The sequence below is a fragment of the Kwoniella shivajii genome, chromosome 5, assembly GCF_035658355.1.
Source record: "Kwoniella shivajii chromosome 5, complete sequence".
Taxonomy (NCBI): domain Eukaryota; kingdom Fungi; phylum Basidiomycota; class Tremellomycetes; order Tremellales; family Cryptococcaceae; genus Kwoniella; species Kwoniella shivajii.
The window spans coordinates 916,500-929,654 of NC_085912.1; the positions used below are offsets into that span (position 1 = coordinate 916,500).

Below are 13,155 nucleotides of genomic sequence, written 5' to 3' on the forward strand. Positions count from 1 at the left end.
AATATAGAACATGCATCGAGAGATCTATCATACATCCCATTTGCAATATGATAGCATGCGTTTACCTGCTCATCCGATCAGAAACTACGGAGCCTACCTACGTACTCTCTCTCCCCTACTGTCCCTCTGAACTGAACATGAAATCTATTCCCATCCTATACATGTATAACTTTGTATGTATACGTAATGCCCCGCATCTTCGAAAACAACGTAATAATTTAGCTTAAAACGAAGGGAAATGAGTCTAGAACCCATTAAATCCATTCACCGATGAACATCACATACATTTCGTCTTATCCAGAGGAGGGATGTTTTCCAGCGGTGAGTAATACTTGTATAAAACGTTACCAAAACTATACAACCACCTGCATGGGCCGATCACACCGACACACCGAAGGGATTACATACATCTGGGCAATCGGCATCTGAGTTGATCCCATAAAAGTAACTAAAAAGAACAATCGTCCGTTGTTCTTGGTGCGGATTGTGGGTCCAAGATGATAGTTTAAATTAGACGACGTCGACATCGAGTAGTGGGAGACACTTCATCTAGCTCGCATGCATTAGTGGCATTAAACCCGCGTACGAATGCCTGGAAATACAGTGTCGCCGGGTGCGAGAATTGCCGTTGCTATTCATCTCTTATTTTTGTTGACTACTACACATGATCTATCCCAGTCGTACGCCTACCTACAATCGGTGCACTGAGGATTAGTCTTTCATTGATAGGGCACTGGTTTGAGGTTTCAGGTGTGTCGGTTTCTAATGCACGCTTTTGGGAAGACAATCACATGGAGTCAGTCTTCATCCTCTCATACATGAGTTAGTCAAGACATCCAGTCCTTTTTTACTAGCCTTGACTGGTACATTGCGCAAGCAATCCATAAGTGCACACGAAGTACTGACCGTATTTGTAACACAATTCGTGAGTGTCAGGACTGATACGGCCGGACAGAACCAGGGATGCAGTCTGTCAGACCGTTTTCGCTTTACGACCTCAAGTGAAGGTTTTATCTTACTCCATTGATCTCTTCTTACTAGCTTCGCGCTCTCGCTGATGATCAAACAAGATCACCCATCCGATCGATACACAGTCCGCATTCTTTTTGAGCTATATATTGTCCAGAAAACGCCAATAACTTGGTTAAATTTGCTCGGTTTAATAGTGTAATCGTCGCACGCGTCCTTCGGGACATGTACAACGCCCGTTTTGAAATCAAAACTTATGGACGTAGTCTGGGTTCAATTCCCAGTTAGACCCCTGCCACGTGTTATTTTTTTTTTAATCTGATTCGTTCCCCATAATCACTGTGTGGTGAGGACACGCTCCAATACATGCCAACGCGAATTGTCTCGCAAAGAAATCGCATCATGGAATGTGATAATGGAAACAGTAAGGTACTCTTTCGGTGGGAACTGGACATCTACGGGTTTCCAACTATCAGCTCGCGCCCGAAAACATAGTGCATGCCTCTACGTCACCTGTATGACGGAAGTGGTACAGCGACTACCTCGTTCTGGTGAAGCGCCAAGAGTCTGAGCGCACACATCAATGCGGTCACCACGGCAAGGATCCAACTGGAAATTGTACCCAGTCTCCCGAAAGAGAAAGAAGAATGGTAAACTGTGACATGAAGTGATATCGAGCTCCCCGAAGAGATTCTGTAAATTTCACTCGTCGGCATGTCTCGGCAGTATTCAAACAAGATAGTTGGTCACTCCTAGGGTACTCACACCTATTTATGATCACCGATCGATCGCTTCATAGTTCTTTCCATGCCCCATACTTCTCTGTTCGTATAAAAGTTTGAAGTTAGATGATGAAGGTCAGAGTCAATTGACATGGTGAGACATTTTGTCCTATTCAGATCTAGTTGACAATCACCTACTCACGTGTTCAGATCACACCATGGGACATCTATAATTCAACGCAAGCCCGGTGTCAATTCATTTGACAACTGACTTACTCTTTTTTTTTACTTTTGTTGACATCTTACTTATCAAACACAACATCGAAAAGGAGGCTATGTTGTATACCGAAATGATCCGGCTGGTCAATAGATCAATGAAGATGTAAACAATATACATATCTAGCCACCACCAATTTATGTCCTTACCGACAAGCAAGCGCAAGCTAACTTGTCAATATCAAGACCAATGACACTCGCTATGCATTGGGCTGATACAGTAACTTAAGGTCAAGTGAAGAAAGAGCCATCGTTCTCTTCCCTTCTTCTTTGTTTTCATTATTTCTCTCACATATTACTTTCTTTCGCTTTACTTTATTTACAACCTTCTATAATTCATTTTTGTTAATCTCTTTGCAGCGCAGTAGCTGCAGTAGCTACGTCTGCTCCTTATAATTACTCTCTCTGATTCCCCATAAACCTATTTGACTTAAGATCTTAAAGTCAATCCTGCGTTGAACCTCCTGCCTACAGCTTAACGTCCGCTGTCTTATACATACACGCCCTCGATCCACTATGGCTGAGATACCTGAACCCTCCCCACCTCGAGTTAGACATTCCCAACGAAGAGGTCAAACGCGATTTGAGAAAGAAGCAGCTGCTACAGGTGGTAAATCATCTGCTGATCTACCTGGTGATCCAAAAGTCATCGGGCCTTGGAGAATAGGTAGAACCATTGGTAAAGGTGCAAGTGGTAAGTGTATTCGTTTCCAATCTCATCTCAGACTGGGAGCTCATACATTGTTTTGTAATCGATTCGAAACATAGGTCGAGTGAAGATAGCGAAACACTCTAAAACAGGTCAATATGCAGCCATCAAAATTGTGCCTAAACATGCTTTCTTGATGAATTCAAGAATGTCAATGTCGGACGCAGGAGCGAAACATGATAAAGCGGTTCTGGGAATAGAAAGAGAAATTGTTATCATGAAATTGATTGATCATCCGAATGTAATGAGTCTGTATGATGTCTGGGAGACCGCGAAAGAGCTGTGAGTACGAGTGCGAGCTCGTGGTTTGACTTTTCTTTCTTCTATTGAGGATCAGAACCGTTCATGCCAAAGTAGAGAATCAAGCTGATGGCGTAAACAGATATTTGGTCCTTGAATATGTAGAAGGAGGTGAACTTTTCGATTACCTAGTTTCTCAAGGTAGATTACCACCAGATGAAGCATCAAGATACTTTCAACAAATCGCTGCGGGTGTAGATTATTGTCATCGATTCAATATATGTCATAGAGATTTAAAACCTGAAAATTTACTGTTGGACGCAGAAAAGAATATCAAAATTGCTGATTTCGGTATGGCAGCTCTGGAACCAAGTGATAAATTATTAGAAACCTCTTGTGGTAGTCCACACTATGCCAGTCCTGAAATTGTTGCAGTGAGTGAAACGTCATTTTCGCCTTACACCCAAAACGCATTCACCTCCTCCGTCGCTGTGTTTTATTTTACCGGTCGTAGTCGAGTGGTTCGAGAGAGAGAGAAAGAGAGATGGCGTTGTGGACGATTACTGATATCTTTGTGTACAAAGGGAATGTCATATCATGGTGCAGCATCAGATATTTGGTCTTGTGGTGTAATTTTATTCGCTTTACTTACAGGTAGATTACCATTCGATGATGAAAATATTAGAATACTATTACAAAAAGTTAAAAATGGAAGATTCGTCATGCCTGCTGATCTTCCTATTGATGCGAAAGATCTTATCACTAGGATGTTAGTGGTTGAACCTGAAAAGAGAATCACTGTGAGTTTTCTCTTTCTTCCTTTCTTTCTTTCTTTCTTTCGTTCGCATCGCCATCGCCATTGTTGAAATTTGAAGAGAAATACCAGCATGATAATCCTGATGCTGATGATAATATCAATTTAGATGGCTGAAATAATGAGACACCCATTCTGTCAAAGGAAACAGGATACAGATTCAGGTAGAAGGATCAATCTAGTTGAACCACCCAGATTAGAAGAAATCGCTAGACCAGTAAGATCAGAAAGGGAGATCGATAGGGATATATTAAGGAATTTAAGAACTTTGTGGAATGGCACTTCTGAAAAAGAAATCGTTGTCTCCCTTTTATCCAACGAGTGGGTTGATCATACGTCCACAAGTCTGTTCAAGGATGGACGCTGACAATATAACGTTGGCGGAAAAGGAAAACTTGGGAAAAGGCTTTCTACTTTTTACTTTTACAATATAGGAATAAACATTTAGAAAACTTCAATCCTGAGCCTGAATCCAGAAGAATTACAAATGGTAAGACCACTCTTGGTCGTGAAGAGGTTTGACGAGTCACAGCTGATTCATTGATGCGATTTCAACTAGAACGACGAAGAAAACCTGACTCTTCTGGCTCAACGCATAGACGATCAAGTCGATCAACCAATTCAACAGTTACAGAAACACACCATCCGAATGGCGGTTCAGTGAGAAAAGCTGTTCCAACTGAAGAACAAGAAAAAGAAAAAGAAAAAGAAAGAGAACAACATCGAAATACAAAGGCAAATAGAAACTCAACTTCAACCGATAAAGAAAACGTTAAACCTCATACTGCAACGGCTACTAGACCTGCACCCAATCCAGTTGCTGTGGCGGTCACTACACCAAAAACATCTACTACACCTGGATCCAGAGTGATTGGACCTCGACCTTCACCCAACCCTAATACCCATATCAATATTACTACCAATGCCAATACCAATATCATTGCAACCGAACAACAACGATTCGTACACAATAAAGCGACAAGTGTTGGACTCGATACCACCAACGTGACTACGCCAACACCTAAAACACCAGCACATTTAGAAAAGATCATTGAACATCCATCAACGATCACACCTGTTGATCCGAAATTACCTAAAATAACTTTGCAACGACCCACACCCGGAACGGGAGCAACGGTAGCACACACAGGTTTAGGATTGAATCTGAATATATCAGTACCGAATTCCCCTTCGCCTCAATCTGGATCATCTCATATCGCTAACTCAACTCAACAAGCTGGTCCGGGTGGATTAGGTATGTCAGTTGTTGGACAAGGATTAGGTAATATAAATGTACCTCAAGTCCAAGATGCTGCATTACAAAAATTCTTCCACGATATTGCTGAACAATTACAATTGATTGGATCTACGGCTTCACCGAGATCAAGTATTGTCATTCCAGGTGGTGATGGATCACCTAGTTCTAGTCCGACTCCAATTCCAAGTCCTGCTTTATCACAAGGTGAAAATATTATAACTCCAACTACACCAACTATCGAAATACCTCCTTTAAATATGACTGGTAACAATAACAATAACAATAACAATAATACCTACGCGATCAGACCAACAAATAATAGAAGGAGTATGACTGAACAACCTACGCCAAATACAGCTAATAAACCTGAAATGATGAAAAGAAGATCATATCTCGGTGATGTCACCACGAGAGAAAACGTATTTGCAAATCAATCTCAAGTCCAACCTCAAAGATTTTCGACAGGTTTCGATAAAGTCAGAAAAGTATCTAATGGAAGTGAAAAGAAGAGAAAATCAAAACGTAAGTGCAAAGCAATACGAACATATACCCCAAGTCACTGTAAAACCCATCACTGACTGTCAATTACTCATATCTGAACGGTCATTTGATATAGCTGCACCACTTGATCTATCGCCTAAGGTAGGCTCGGAATTACTCTCACCAACAGGATCACCTTGGCTGTCCACTCCACCGTTGGGTATGGGCAGTCCAACACCGCCCTCACCATTGTTAGTTGGTTCTTCAGGTGAAATCAAGACGTCTTGGTTTTCCAACCTTTTCAGTTGGAAGCCAGCTGTGAGTATTCATTCAATTGTCTTATCAAATCTTCGAACTCTGTTTTTGCCAAAGTAGTTTTCCTAGACTAGAGCTGATCTGATAACGTACATAGACATTCACATTGATATCAGCAGACGATTGCGCTTCTTCCAGAGCTGAATGTATCAAGTTATTGGAATCGTTTGGCGCAAGTGTTATATTGGAAGATGCCGATGGGTGGGGAGTATTGAAATGCCGAATAGATGAAATCAGGGGTATGTAAAATGGTACTTTCAACAAGAATATCCAAAAGCTGATTGACAAATCCCCTTTTAGACGTGACAGGTATAATCATACCTAAATCAGTCCGATTTAGAATAGAATTCTTACCTCATGGAATCTGGTCATCATCCAACAATCATAGCAATAATAGCAGTATCAATCCACCAAATAGTCCAAGGTCAGGAATGACAACTACTAGTATGACTATGGTACAGGAAAAAGGCGCTCTGAGTTGCTTTAGAGCTGTTTACGGTAGGATCAGATCGGAATGGAGGTGAGTGTTTTCCTTTTTCTCCCATCGTCACAATGTCGAAAATTCCTCAGTAAATAAACAGAACCACTAACGATGTGTCTCAATCTACAGACTCGACTCACTGAAATCACCAGCTATTTCAACTCATTCAAGATTCACAAATGTCAATTCTCCAATGGCTTCTCCTGCTTTAGACGGAAATCATGCTCAAGCAATTTGGAGCTAAATACCGGATCATATGATACTGATAATTGTACGAGAAGAGATAAAAATACCTCCTTAGACGTCTTCTGATAGTAAAAACCCCACGTTGTAATGTCAATGATGTACGCGATTCATGATTTGGTTTCATCTCTATACAAAATACGACAACCATTTAAGCTTTCGCTGTTCGTGATTCAAGAGATTCTCGTGCTCCATACCCTTATGATTATTACCGCTTCTAATTGTTTTAGATGTAAATCGAGATCATCCCCTTCATTTACCTAGTACACTCTCGACTGCCTTCTAATGTTCTCTCTTCCACTTTCGGGTTCTGTAACCTCTTCGATGGGAGCAACAGAAGTTGCGTAAGCTATCTCGATGCATCAGCTAAGTCCGAAAATGTATAGAATCAAAGCTCACTGCTCGCTCTACCCCTGGTGGGAGCTTTACTGGGTGGTAAAGGATACATCCTAGGATCCGTCGCATTCCCTTGTTCGTTACCATTGCCATTGCCATTTGATGGGACGGGTTTTCGATGAGACTTCTTTGAAACCAATTTATTAGGTGGTGATCTATGAGTTTGAGAACGGGAAGGTCCTCTAGGCTCATCTACATCTGGTTCAGACTGAATGACGATTGACGTGTCAGCGCACATCGCCACTAACACGATTGTCTATGTCTCCCATTACAGGTCGAAGACGACATAACTTCCTCACTTACAGTGACTTGTGTCCTCATATCATACACAGTCGCTCCACCTCTAGGCAAAGGGACACTTGCAAAATCGATTGATACAACTTCTGGTCTTCCTTGAGGTTTGAGATCGTCCGGTGGAGACGCAGTATATGCAGTCGGGGCTATACTTCTTGGAGGAGGAAGTGGTACTTGATGAGGTTGATTATCATTTACCGTGTATGCTGTAGTTTTAGAAGGTGGTAATGGGAATTGAAAAGGTTGATGGTGTTGTTGATGTTGGTGTCGCGGTGCATAGGTGTATGCTGTTGGTGCAGTTGATCTAGATCCAGGTAGCGGAATCTGATGTGGTTGTTCGTCTTGCCTTTCATGTTCAGTGTACATGGTAGGTGCACGGCTTTTCGTAGGGGGTAAAGGAACCGCTCTTGGGTCTGGTTGGTGTGCGTAATCAGGAGGGCTCATAGCGCTATATACGGTTCGCGCACCACTTTTCGTCCCTGGTAATGGGACTTCGTGTGGTTCGACATCGAAGTCGGAACGAGGATTAGTTCGCTCGGTGATAATCACAGTCTGTCGAGTCGTGCCCGGCGCAGGTGGAGAATCGAGATTTATAGGTTGCCTTCCGCCTCTATGTGTAATCTCGGTTCGCGGTGGTGATGGTGGTGGCGGAGGGATTTTTGGTGTCTTTGGTGAAGGCGGGTAGTAAGCCGAAGGGGGTTGATTGGACCTTGATCGGGAGGACTATTTTGTGGAGAAAGAAGGTGATGAGATCCGTATATTTGTGGAGTCAATTCACGTTGACATATAAGCTATCTTTTCAACAAATCATGTGTTACATGAACGTACAGGAGGTTGGATAGTTATCTATCTCTTCCGGCAGCAGTGTTGAGGAAATGGGAGCATGGGGCCAATGGCGATTTGCATGGATGAGCAAATTATACGAGGTTGAGAATTGTTTGGCGCAGGAAGGAACGAGAAATCGTAGCGTGACAAGCTTCCTCGTGAGCTTGACATTTTCTTATGTTTCGATTATGCGTACCAGCTTGAACGTTTTTGATAATTACGTACGGTAGGAGCTCTCATTTTCCCTTCTTCACTTCCTCCAACACCGCTCAAACCCAAAGCCGATGTTCTTGGTCCTTGAACATCTTCAATTCCGCCGCTTACAGCTCGAGGCGCAAGTCCGGGAGGGACGTATAAATCGTGGGTTTTAGGAGGATGATAAGCCGAGTCAGGTTCAGGTAAGTGTTCAGATCTCATGCCTGTTGCGTCGCGATGGTGGAACAAAGCTGACAGAGAATGTCGCGACTTATGTCCTTGAACGTGAGGTTCAGAAAACGTCTTATTGGGTCCCCCCATCATTTCAGGTGGACCACCGCCGAGTGGTTGAGGCATTACAGGCTAAAGTCTTGAATCAGCGTACCAACAACATATGAATAGAAGGGGAGTCGCTCACTCTTATTTGATACCTCATATTAGGCATACTTGGAGGAGGACGCGGTGGACCTCGACCGTTTTGCGATTGCATCTGTCGCATCATGTGAGGTGGTGGCGGACCATGAGACATTGGTTGTGGGGCCTAGGCAAATCTTAGCTCAGTCATTCATGAGTCGGCCTGATTACTCACCTGCCCTTGAGGATGCCGTTGCATATCCTCTTCATCTGCTTCTTCGATTCCAGGTAATTCACCTTCCAGCTCCATATCGTTCCTCAACGCACCGGCGACTCGACTCCTAGCGCTGGTTCTTCCACTTCTGATGGGTGTCTGTCTAGTCGAGGGGCGAGTTGCACGGTAATCCGAGTTTGGCGACTGCACGTTAGAAACGTCTCTTGAGCTGGTTATACCGTCAGTTATCTTACTTTAAGCGGGACAAGCATCACTTACAGCGGGAGTCCAATACCAGCTGGATCCACAGAGTTAAAGCTTGTGTTCCTTGAATGAGTTCTAACTTCGTGATTTCCGACGAGAGGAAACGCAGGATATCGATCTCCATCAGGAATTTGACTTTGCCTATGGGCATGAGAATTGTGTAAACCCTCGGATAAACTTAGTCCACCAGAGGCTTTGTGGCTGTTAGGCAAGTTATGCCTTTCGGTGGAAGGAGTTCGGTGAGTCTGACTTCGACCTAGTACTCGACTCGGTGGGAAAGGCTCTGGAAGCGGTTTATCAATGTTTGAAGCTCCATCATCAAAGGTAGATTTGGCTGCTGTATGAGGTTTTGTAGGAGCGCGTGAATGTTCAGTCGCTGAAGGCGGAACAGCCGAAGAATGTATCGTCTTCGATCTTGCTCCTCCCATCATTCTCTTCAAAGAGGGATCATGATCTACTTTCTCGAGATAGCTTTCGGCAGCTTGAGGATGAATGACGGGTTTTGGTTGAAGAACATTAGGTACTGTTGATATACCTGTTCGACCAGTAGATGGTATTCCAGCTGCTTGAGTCCGAGTAGGAGTGCGAGCTTGATTCTTTCCGGGAGTAGTATGCATAGCAGCGTTTGGAGCTCTAGGAGTCCTTTGCGGGATAGTCGGTTGAGTAAAAATCTGCATGGTGGGCTGACTCTGCGGTGGAGGGTTTGGTGGAAGCTGACCCATGCTGACAGGATCAGTCAGAGGAACAGCCACTGGAGCCGGCTGGGCGACTGGTACTATGACCGGAACCGTCATTGGCTGTCCGGTATGCTGAGGCATTATGCCAGCCGTTGATCGTCCGCCGGTGGGTTGGGGTTGCATGTGTTGATCAGCTTCTCCGTCATGATGAGATAGTGCAGCACTTTGTGGTAGCATGGGTAGATGGGGAGGATGACCTGGAGTTTGCTGAGACATCTGAGCCATATATTGACCAGGAGTCTGACTTCCCGGCATTTGCTGTGCTCTCAAAGAGTTGTGCTGGCCAGGCATAACGGGAGGCTGAGTATTGGATTGCTGCCCTTGTGAAAAAGGCGCGTGTTGAGGAGGTGAAATCTGTGGTCGACCATGTTGAAATTGAGGGAAAGCACCCGGATTTTGAGCAAAGTACTCCATAAGCTGTGCGATACTCTGCATAGGTACATTGGGGTCTGATGCATTCGTTTGTGGTTGTTGCCCTTGTTGTGGATGGTAATGTTGAGGTTGTTGAGACTGTTGTGGCTGTTGTTGTTGGTATTGATGTTGCGCTTGCTGCTGTGGAGATTGCTGCTGCTGTTGTGGAACAGGAGGGGAAGACTGGTTTTGTTGAAGAGGTGGTTGAGCTTGTTGCTGGAAATACTGATCAGTAGGAGATTGCAGGAATTGAGGGGTTTGAGTTTGCATCATGGGCGTTTGGTGCAACACAGCTCCAGGTACAGCTTGAACGGGTTCGACACCTGGAATAGGTGGTGAAGACCCCATCCATCGTTCAGCTTCCTGCCATGCCTGTAGATGGTGTCAGCTATACCGTAAATCTGAGGACATAAGTAGCTAGACTTACCTCTGCCCTTCCTTCTTCTTTGCCTTGAGCTCTTGCCTCACGTACTCTCAAAGCCTCGTGATATTTCCATAATCTATCGGGCGAGTGTCAGCTGTATCACTCTCAGCTGGGAAACCGAAGAGATAGCGACAACATACTTATCTCTAGCTTCTTCGAAACACCTTTGGATTCTCCTTTTCTCTTCGTCGCTTTTCTTCCCCTCGTCTCTGGCTCTTCTCAAGGCTCTCACAGCGCTTGCCCATTCGTTTTGATAATTCTTCATTTCTTCCTCTTTCATTCCTGCTTCTTGTTCGATCTGAGTTCGAGCAACTTGTTCTGCGATCAATCTAGCTTGAAGTTCCCGTAATTGCTTTTCAGCAACTTCCAGCTTGGTTGCTGTGGTAGCTAGACTCTGGGCTTCGCGGATTTGACGTTGAAGCTCAATCATGTGTTCTTGGTTCCTAGTGGATTCTTGTCGAAGCAATCGATCACGATGGCCATACATGTCTCTTCCCCTATCAACGGCGAGTGAAGTCAGCAAAGCCTTATCATGGGATTCCGAAAGGAAGGGCAAAGGACGTTATGATTTGGTAGACAAAGATGATATCATATATGCAGGGTCTAAAGAACAAGGGAAGTTTGGAGCATCAAATTTAGAATGCACTTACATATCGCCTCTTGTCCAGACGCTTGTCGGACCAGCGGTCATTTCATCCTCTAATTCACCTGCACCTGTATTTAGCGTTCTGTGAGTAACATCTTCTTGAGACCAATAACTTGCTCCATCACCTGGAGCATTATCGTACGCAGCTTCATCTTCTGGAGTGAACGGACTATCACCTGCTTCACCTGGATCGACATTCGTTCCACCCCTTCTGTGACTCTTCACTGTTGTCGAAGGTGCTCTTACCGCACGATACATACTGATTGAATCCCCCGGTGCTAGTTCAGTGATTGACGGATAACCTCGAGATCTTCGGTGGTGTTGTGAATCTGGTGATAAGGTCTCTTGAGATCTGAATCCCGATGCTAGTTGAGATGGATTATTGGGAGAAAGAGCTGTTGGGTTCTGACTGTTGTAGAGTGGTCGATGATGTTGGGATGATGTAGCCTCAATATGTTCATTCGATTTTGATGGGCCACCGAGTCCAAGGATGTGCAATCGTTCGTTGAGTGCTTTCAAGCTGTTTAAAGAATACTTGTTAGTAAGAGTGTAATGAGAGCGAGAAATTTGTAAATTTGTTTATGAAAGATGGGGGAAAGCCATAGAATTACGAAAAGAGAACAGATGTGAGCAGAAAAGGTTCTTGACGAGAATACAATGAACAGAATGAACAAAAAGAGGCAAACAATAAAGTTGAATTGACTGATGTTTTACAGCATGCTTCTTTCTTTTGTGTATCATCACGCGTGGAGTATCCGTGCATCATCAATCCCCCTGGGAACCTGGAATAACGAACATGACATGACCTTCTTAATGTTCTTCTTTTTGTTGAAATTACCCTTTTACCGCCACCCCACCCTACACAAAAGAGATCAAAAGTGAGATTCAGATTGTTTGGGACTCACTCTAAAGGTTTACTGCCTCTCTCATCGGCTGTACTCAATCCTAATCCTAATCCTAATCCACCTTCAGACAATGATTTACCGAAACCGTGCAATGGCATTTGCATCTGCATATGAGTTAAATTCCATCCTGCATCTGCGTTATCGTACCAATTTGGATTTGGATTTGGGTTTGGGTTTGGGTCTGGTATTTGATACATGAACTCATTTGTGGGATCTGTATTATTCATTCTCATTGTTGTCTTATGGATTCTTGTTGTTTTTGTCCTTGCGAATGGATGTGTTTGAGGTGAAAATTCCTCATGTGATTCTTCTTCTTCTTCTTCTAATTCTCCTTGTTCCGATAATGGTTTATTGTTTGATGGTGGATTAGGATATAAATGTCGTCGATGATTATTGTGACTGTTGTTGAAGAAGAAGTCTACGATATCGTCATGAGTATATTGGTGTTGTTCTGATTGATGTGGAATATCCAATCCCGTTTCAGGTCGTTGGGGTGTTGTCATTGTTGTTTTTTCCTTACAAGAACAAGGAAAACGAAGAACAAAGGAATCAGCAGTTTATTGGTGAAGAACAATGGTAATATAAAGGAGTGCCGTTGTTTGTTTGTCAACTGAAGGAAGTCCGAAAGCAGGAGACTGGCTTTGGAGTTGTCAGCAGCGAAGATACCTTTGTAAGCGGTTTGAATGGACAAAAGCGATAGCTGACAACGAAGTACAGAGAACAAGCAATACGACTGCAGAAGATGTATCCATGGATTCGTATCAGTCAGTCCTACACCTGTATCTTGGTGTATGATTCGAATTCTAGTCATCAATGATAGCAGATGAATCTCCCAGGAGAGATTCAATGTACACGGTGGTCTGTGCTTTTTTCTTCATTTTCTTGGTTGTTTCATGGTGAATTCAGGGTATCAGTACAGTAAAACACACAGATACCATCCTTTCATCCCCATAGCATATAGCAAGAAGCCGGAAGTGGAAGTA

The 13,155-nt window shown here is 43.6% G+C and overlaps 2 protein-coding genes across 2 annotated transcripts; one reads left to right on the plus strand and one right to left on the minus strand.

Moving 5' to 3' along the window:
* Window positions 1-2,483: 2,483 nt before the first annotated feature.
* On the plus strand, window positions 2,484-6,508 carry IL334_004086 (uncharacterized protein; the record flags this gene model as incomplete). Its single annotated transcript, XM_062935809.1, has 11 exons — window positions 2,484-2,661; window positions 2,736-2,958; window positions 3,059-3,350; window positions 3,501-3,716; window positions 3,840-4,051; window positions 4,120-4,220; window positions 4,290-5,510; window positions 5,605-5,786; window positions 5,881-6,022; window positions 6,084-6,303; window positions 6,394-6,508. The coding sequence occupies 11 exons, from the start codon at window positions 2,484-2,486 to the stop codon at window positions 6,506-6,508; spliced, it is 3,102 nt and encodes a 1,033-aa protein (XP_062791860.1).
* A 259-nt stretch (window positions 6,509-6,767) lies between these two features.
* On the minus strand, window positions 6,768-12,675 carry IL334_004087 (uncharacterized protein; the record flags this gene model as incomplete). Its single annotated transcript, XM_062935810.1, has 11 exons — window positions 6,768-6,856; window positions 6,907-7,111; window positions 7,207-7,920; window positions 8,248-8,580; window positions 8,636-8,758; window positions 8,807-9,008; window positions 9,065-10,569; window positions 10,625-10,697; window positions 10,762-11,118; window positions 11,272-11,787; window positions 12,173-12,675. 11 exons carry the CDS (start codon window positions 12,673-12,675, stop codon window positions 6,768-6,770), a joined length of 4,620 nt encoding a protein of 1,539 aa, XP_062791861.1.
* Between the last annotated feature and the right edge of the window lie 480 nt (window positions 12,676-13,155).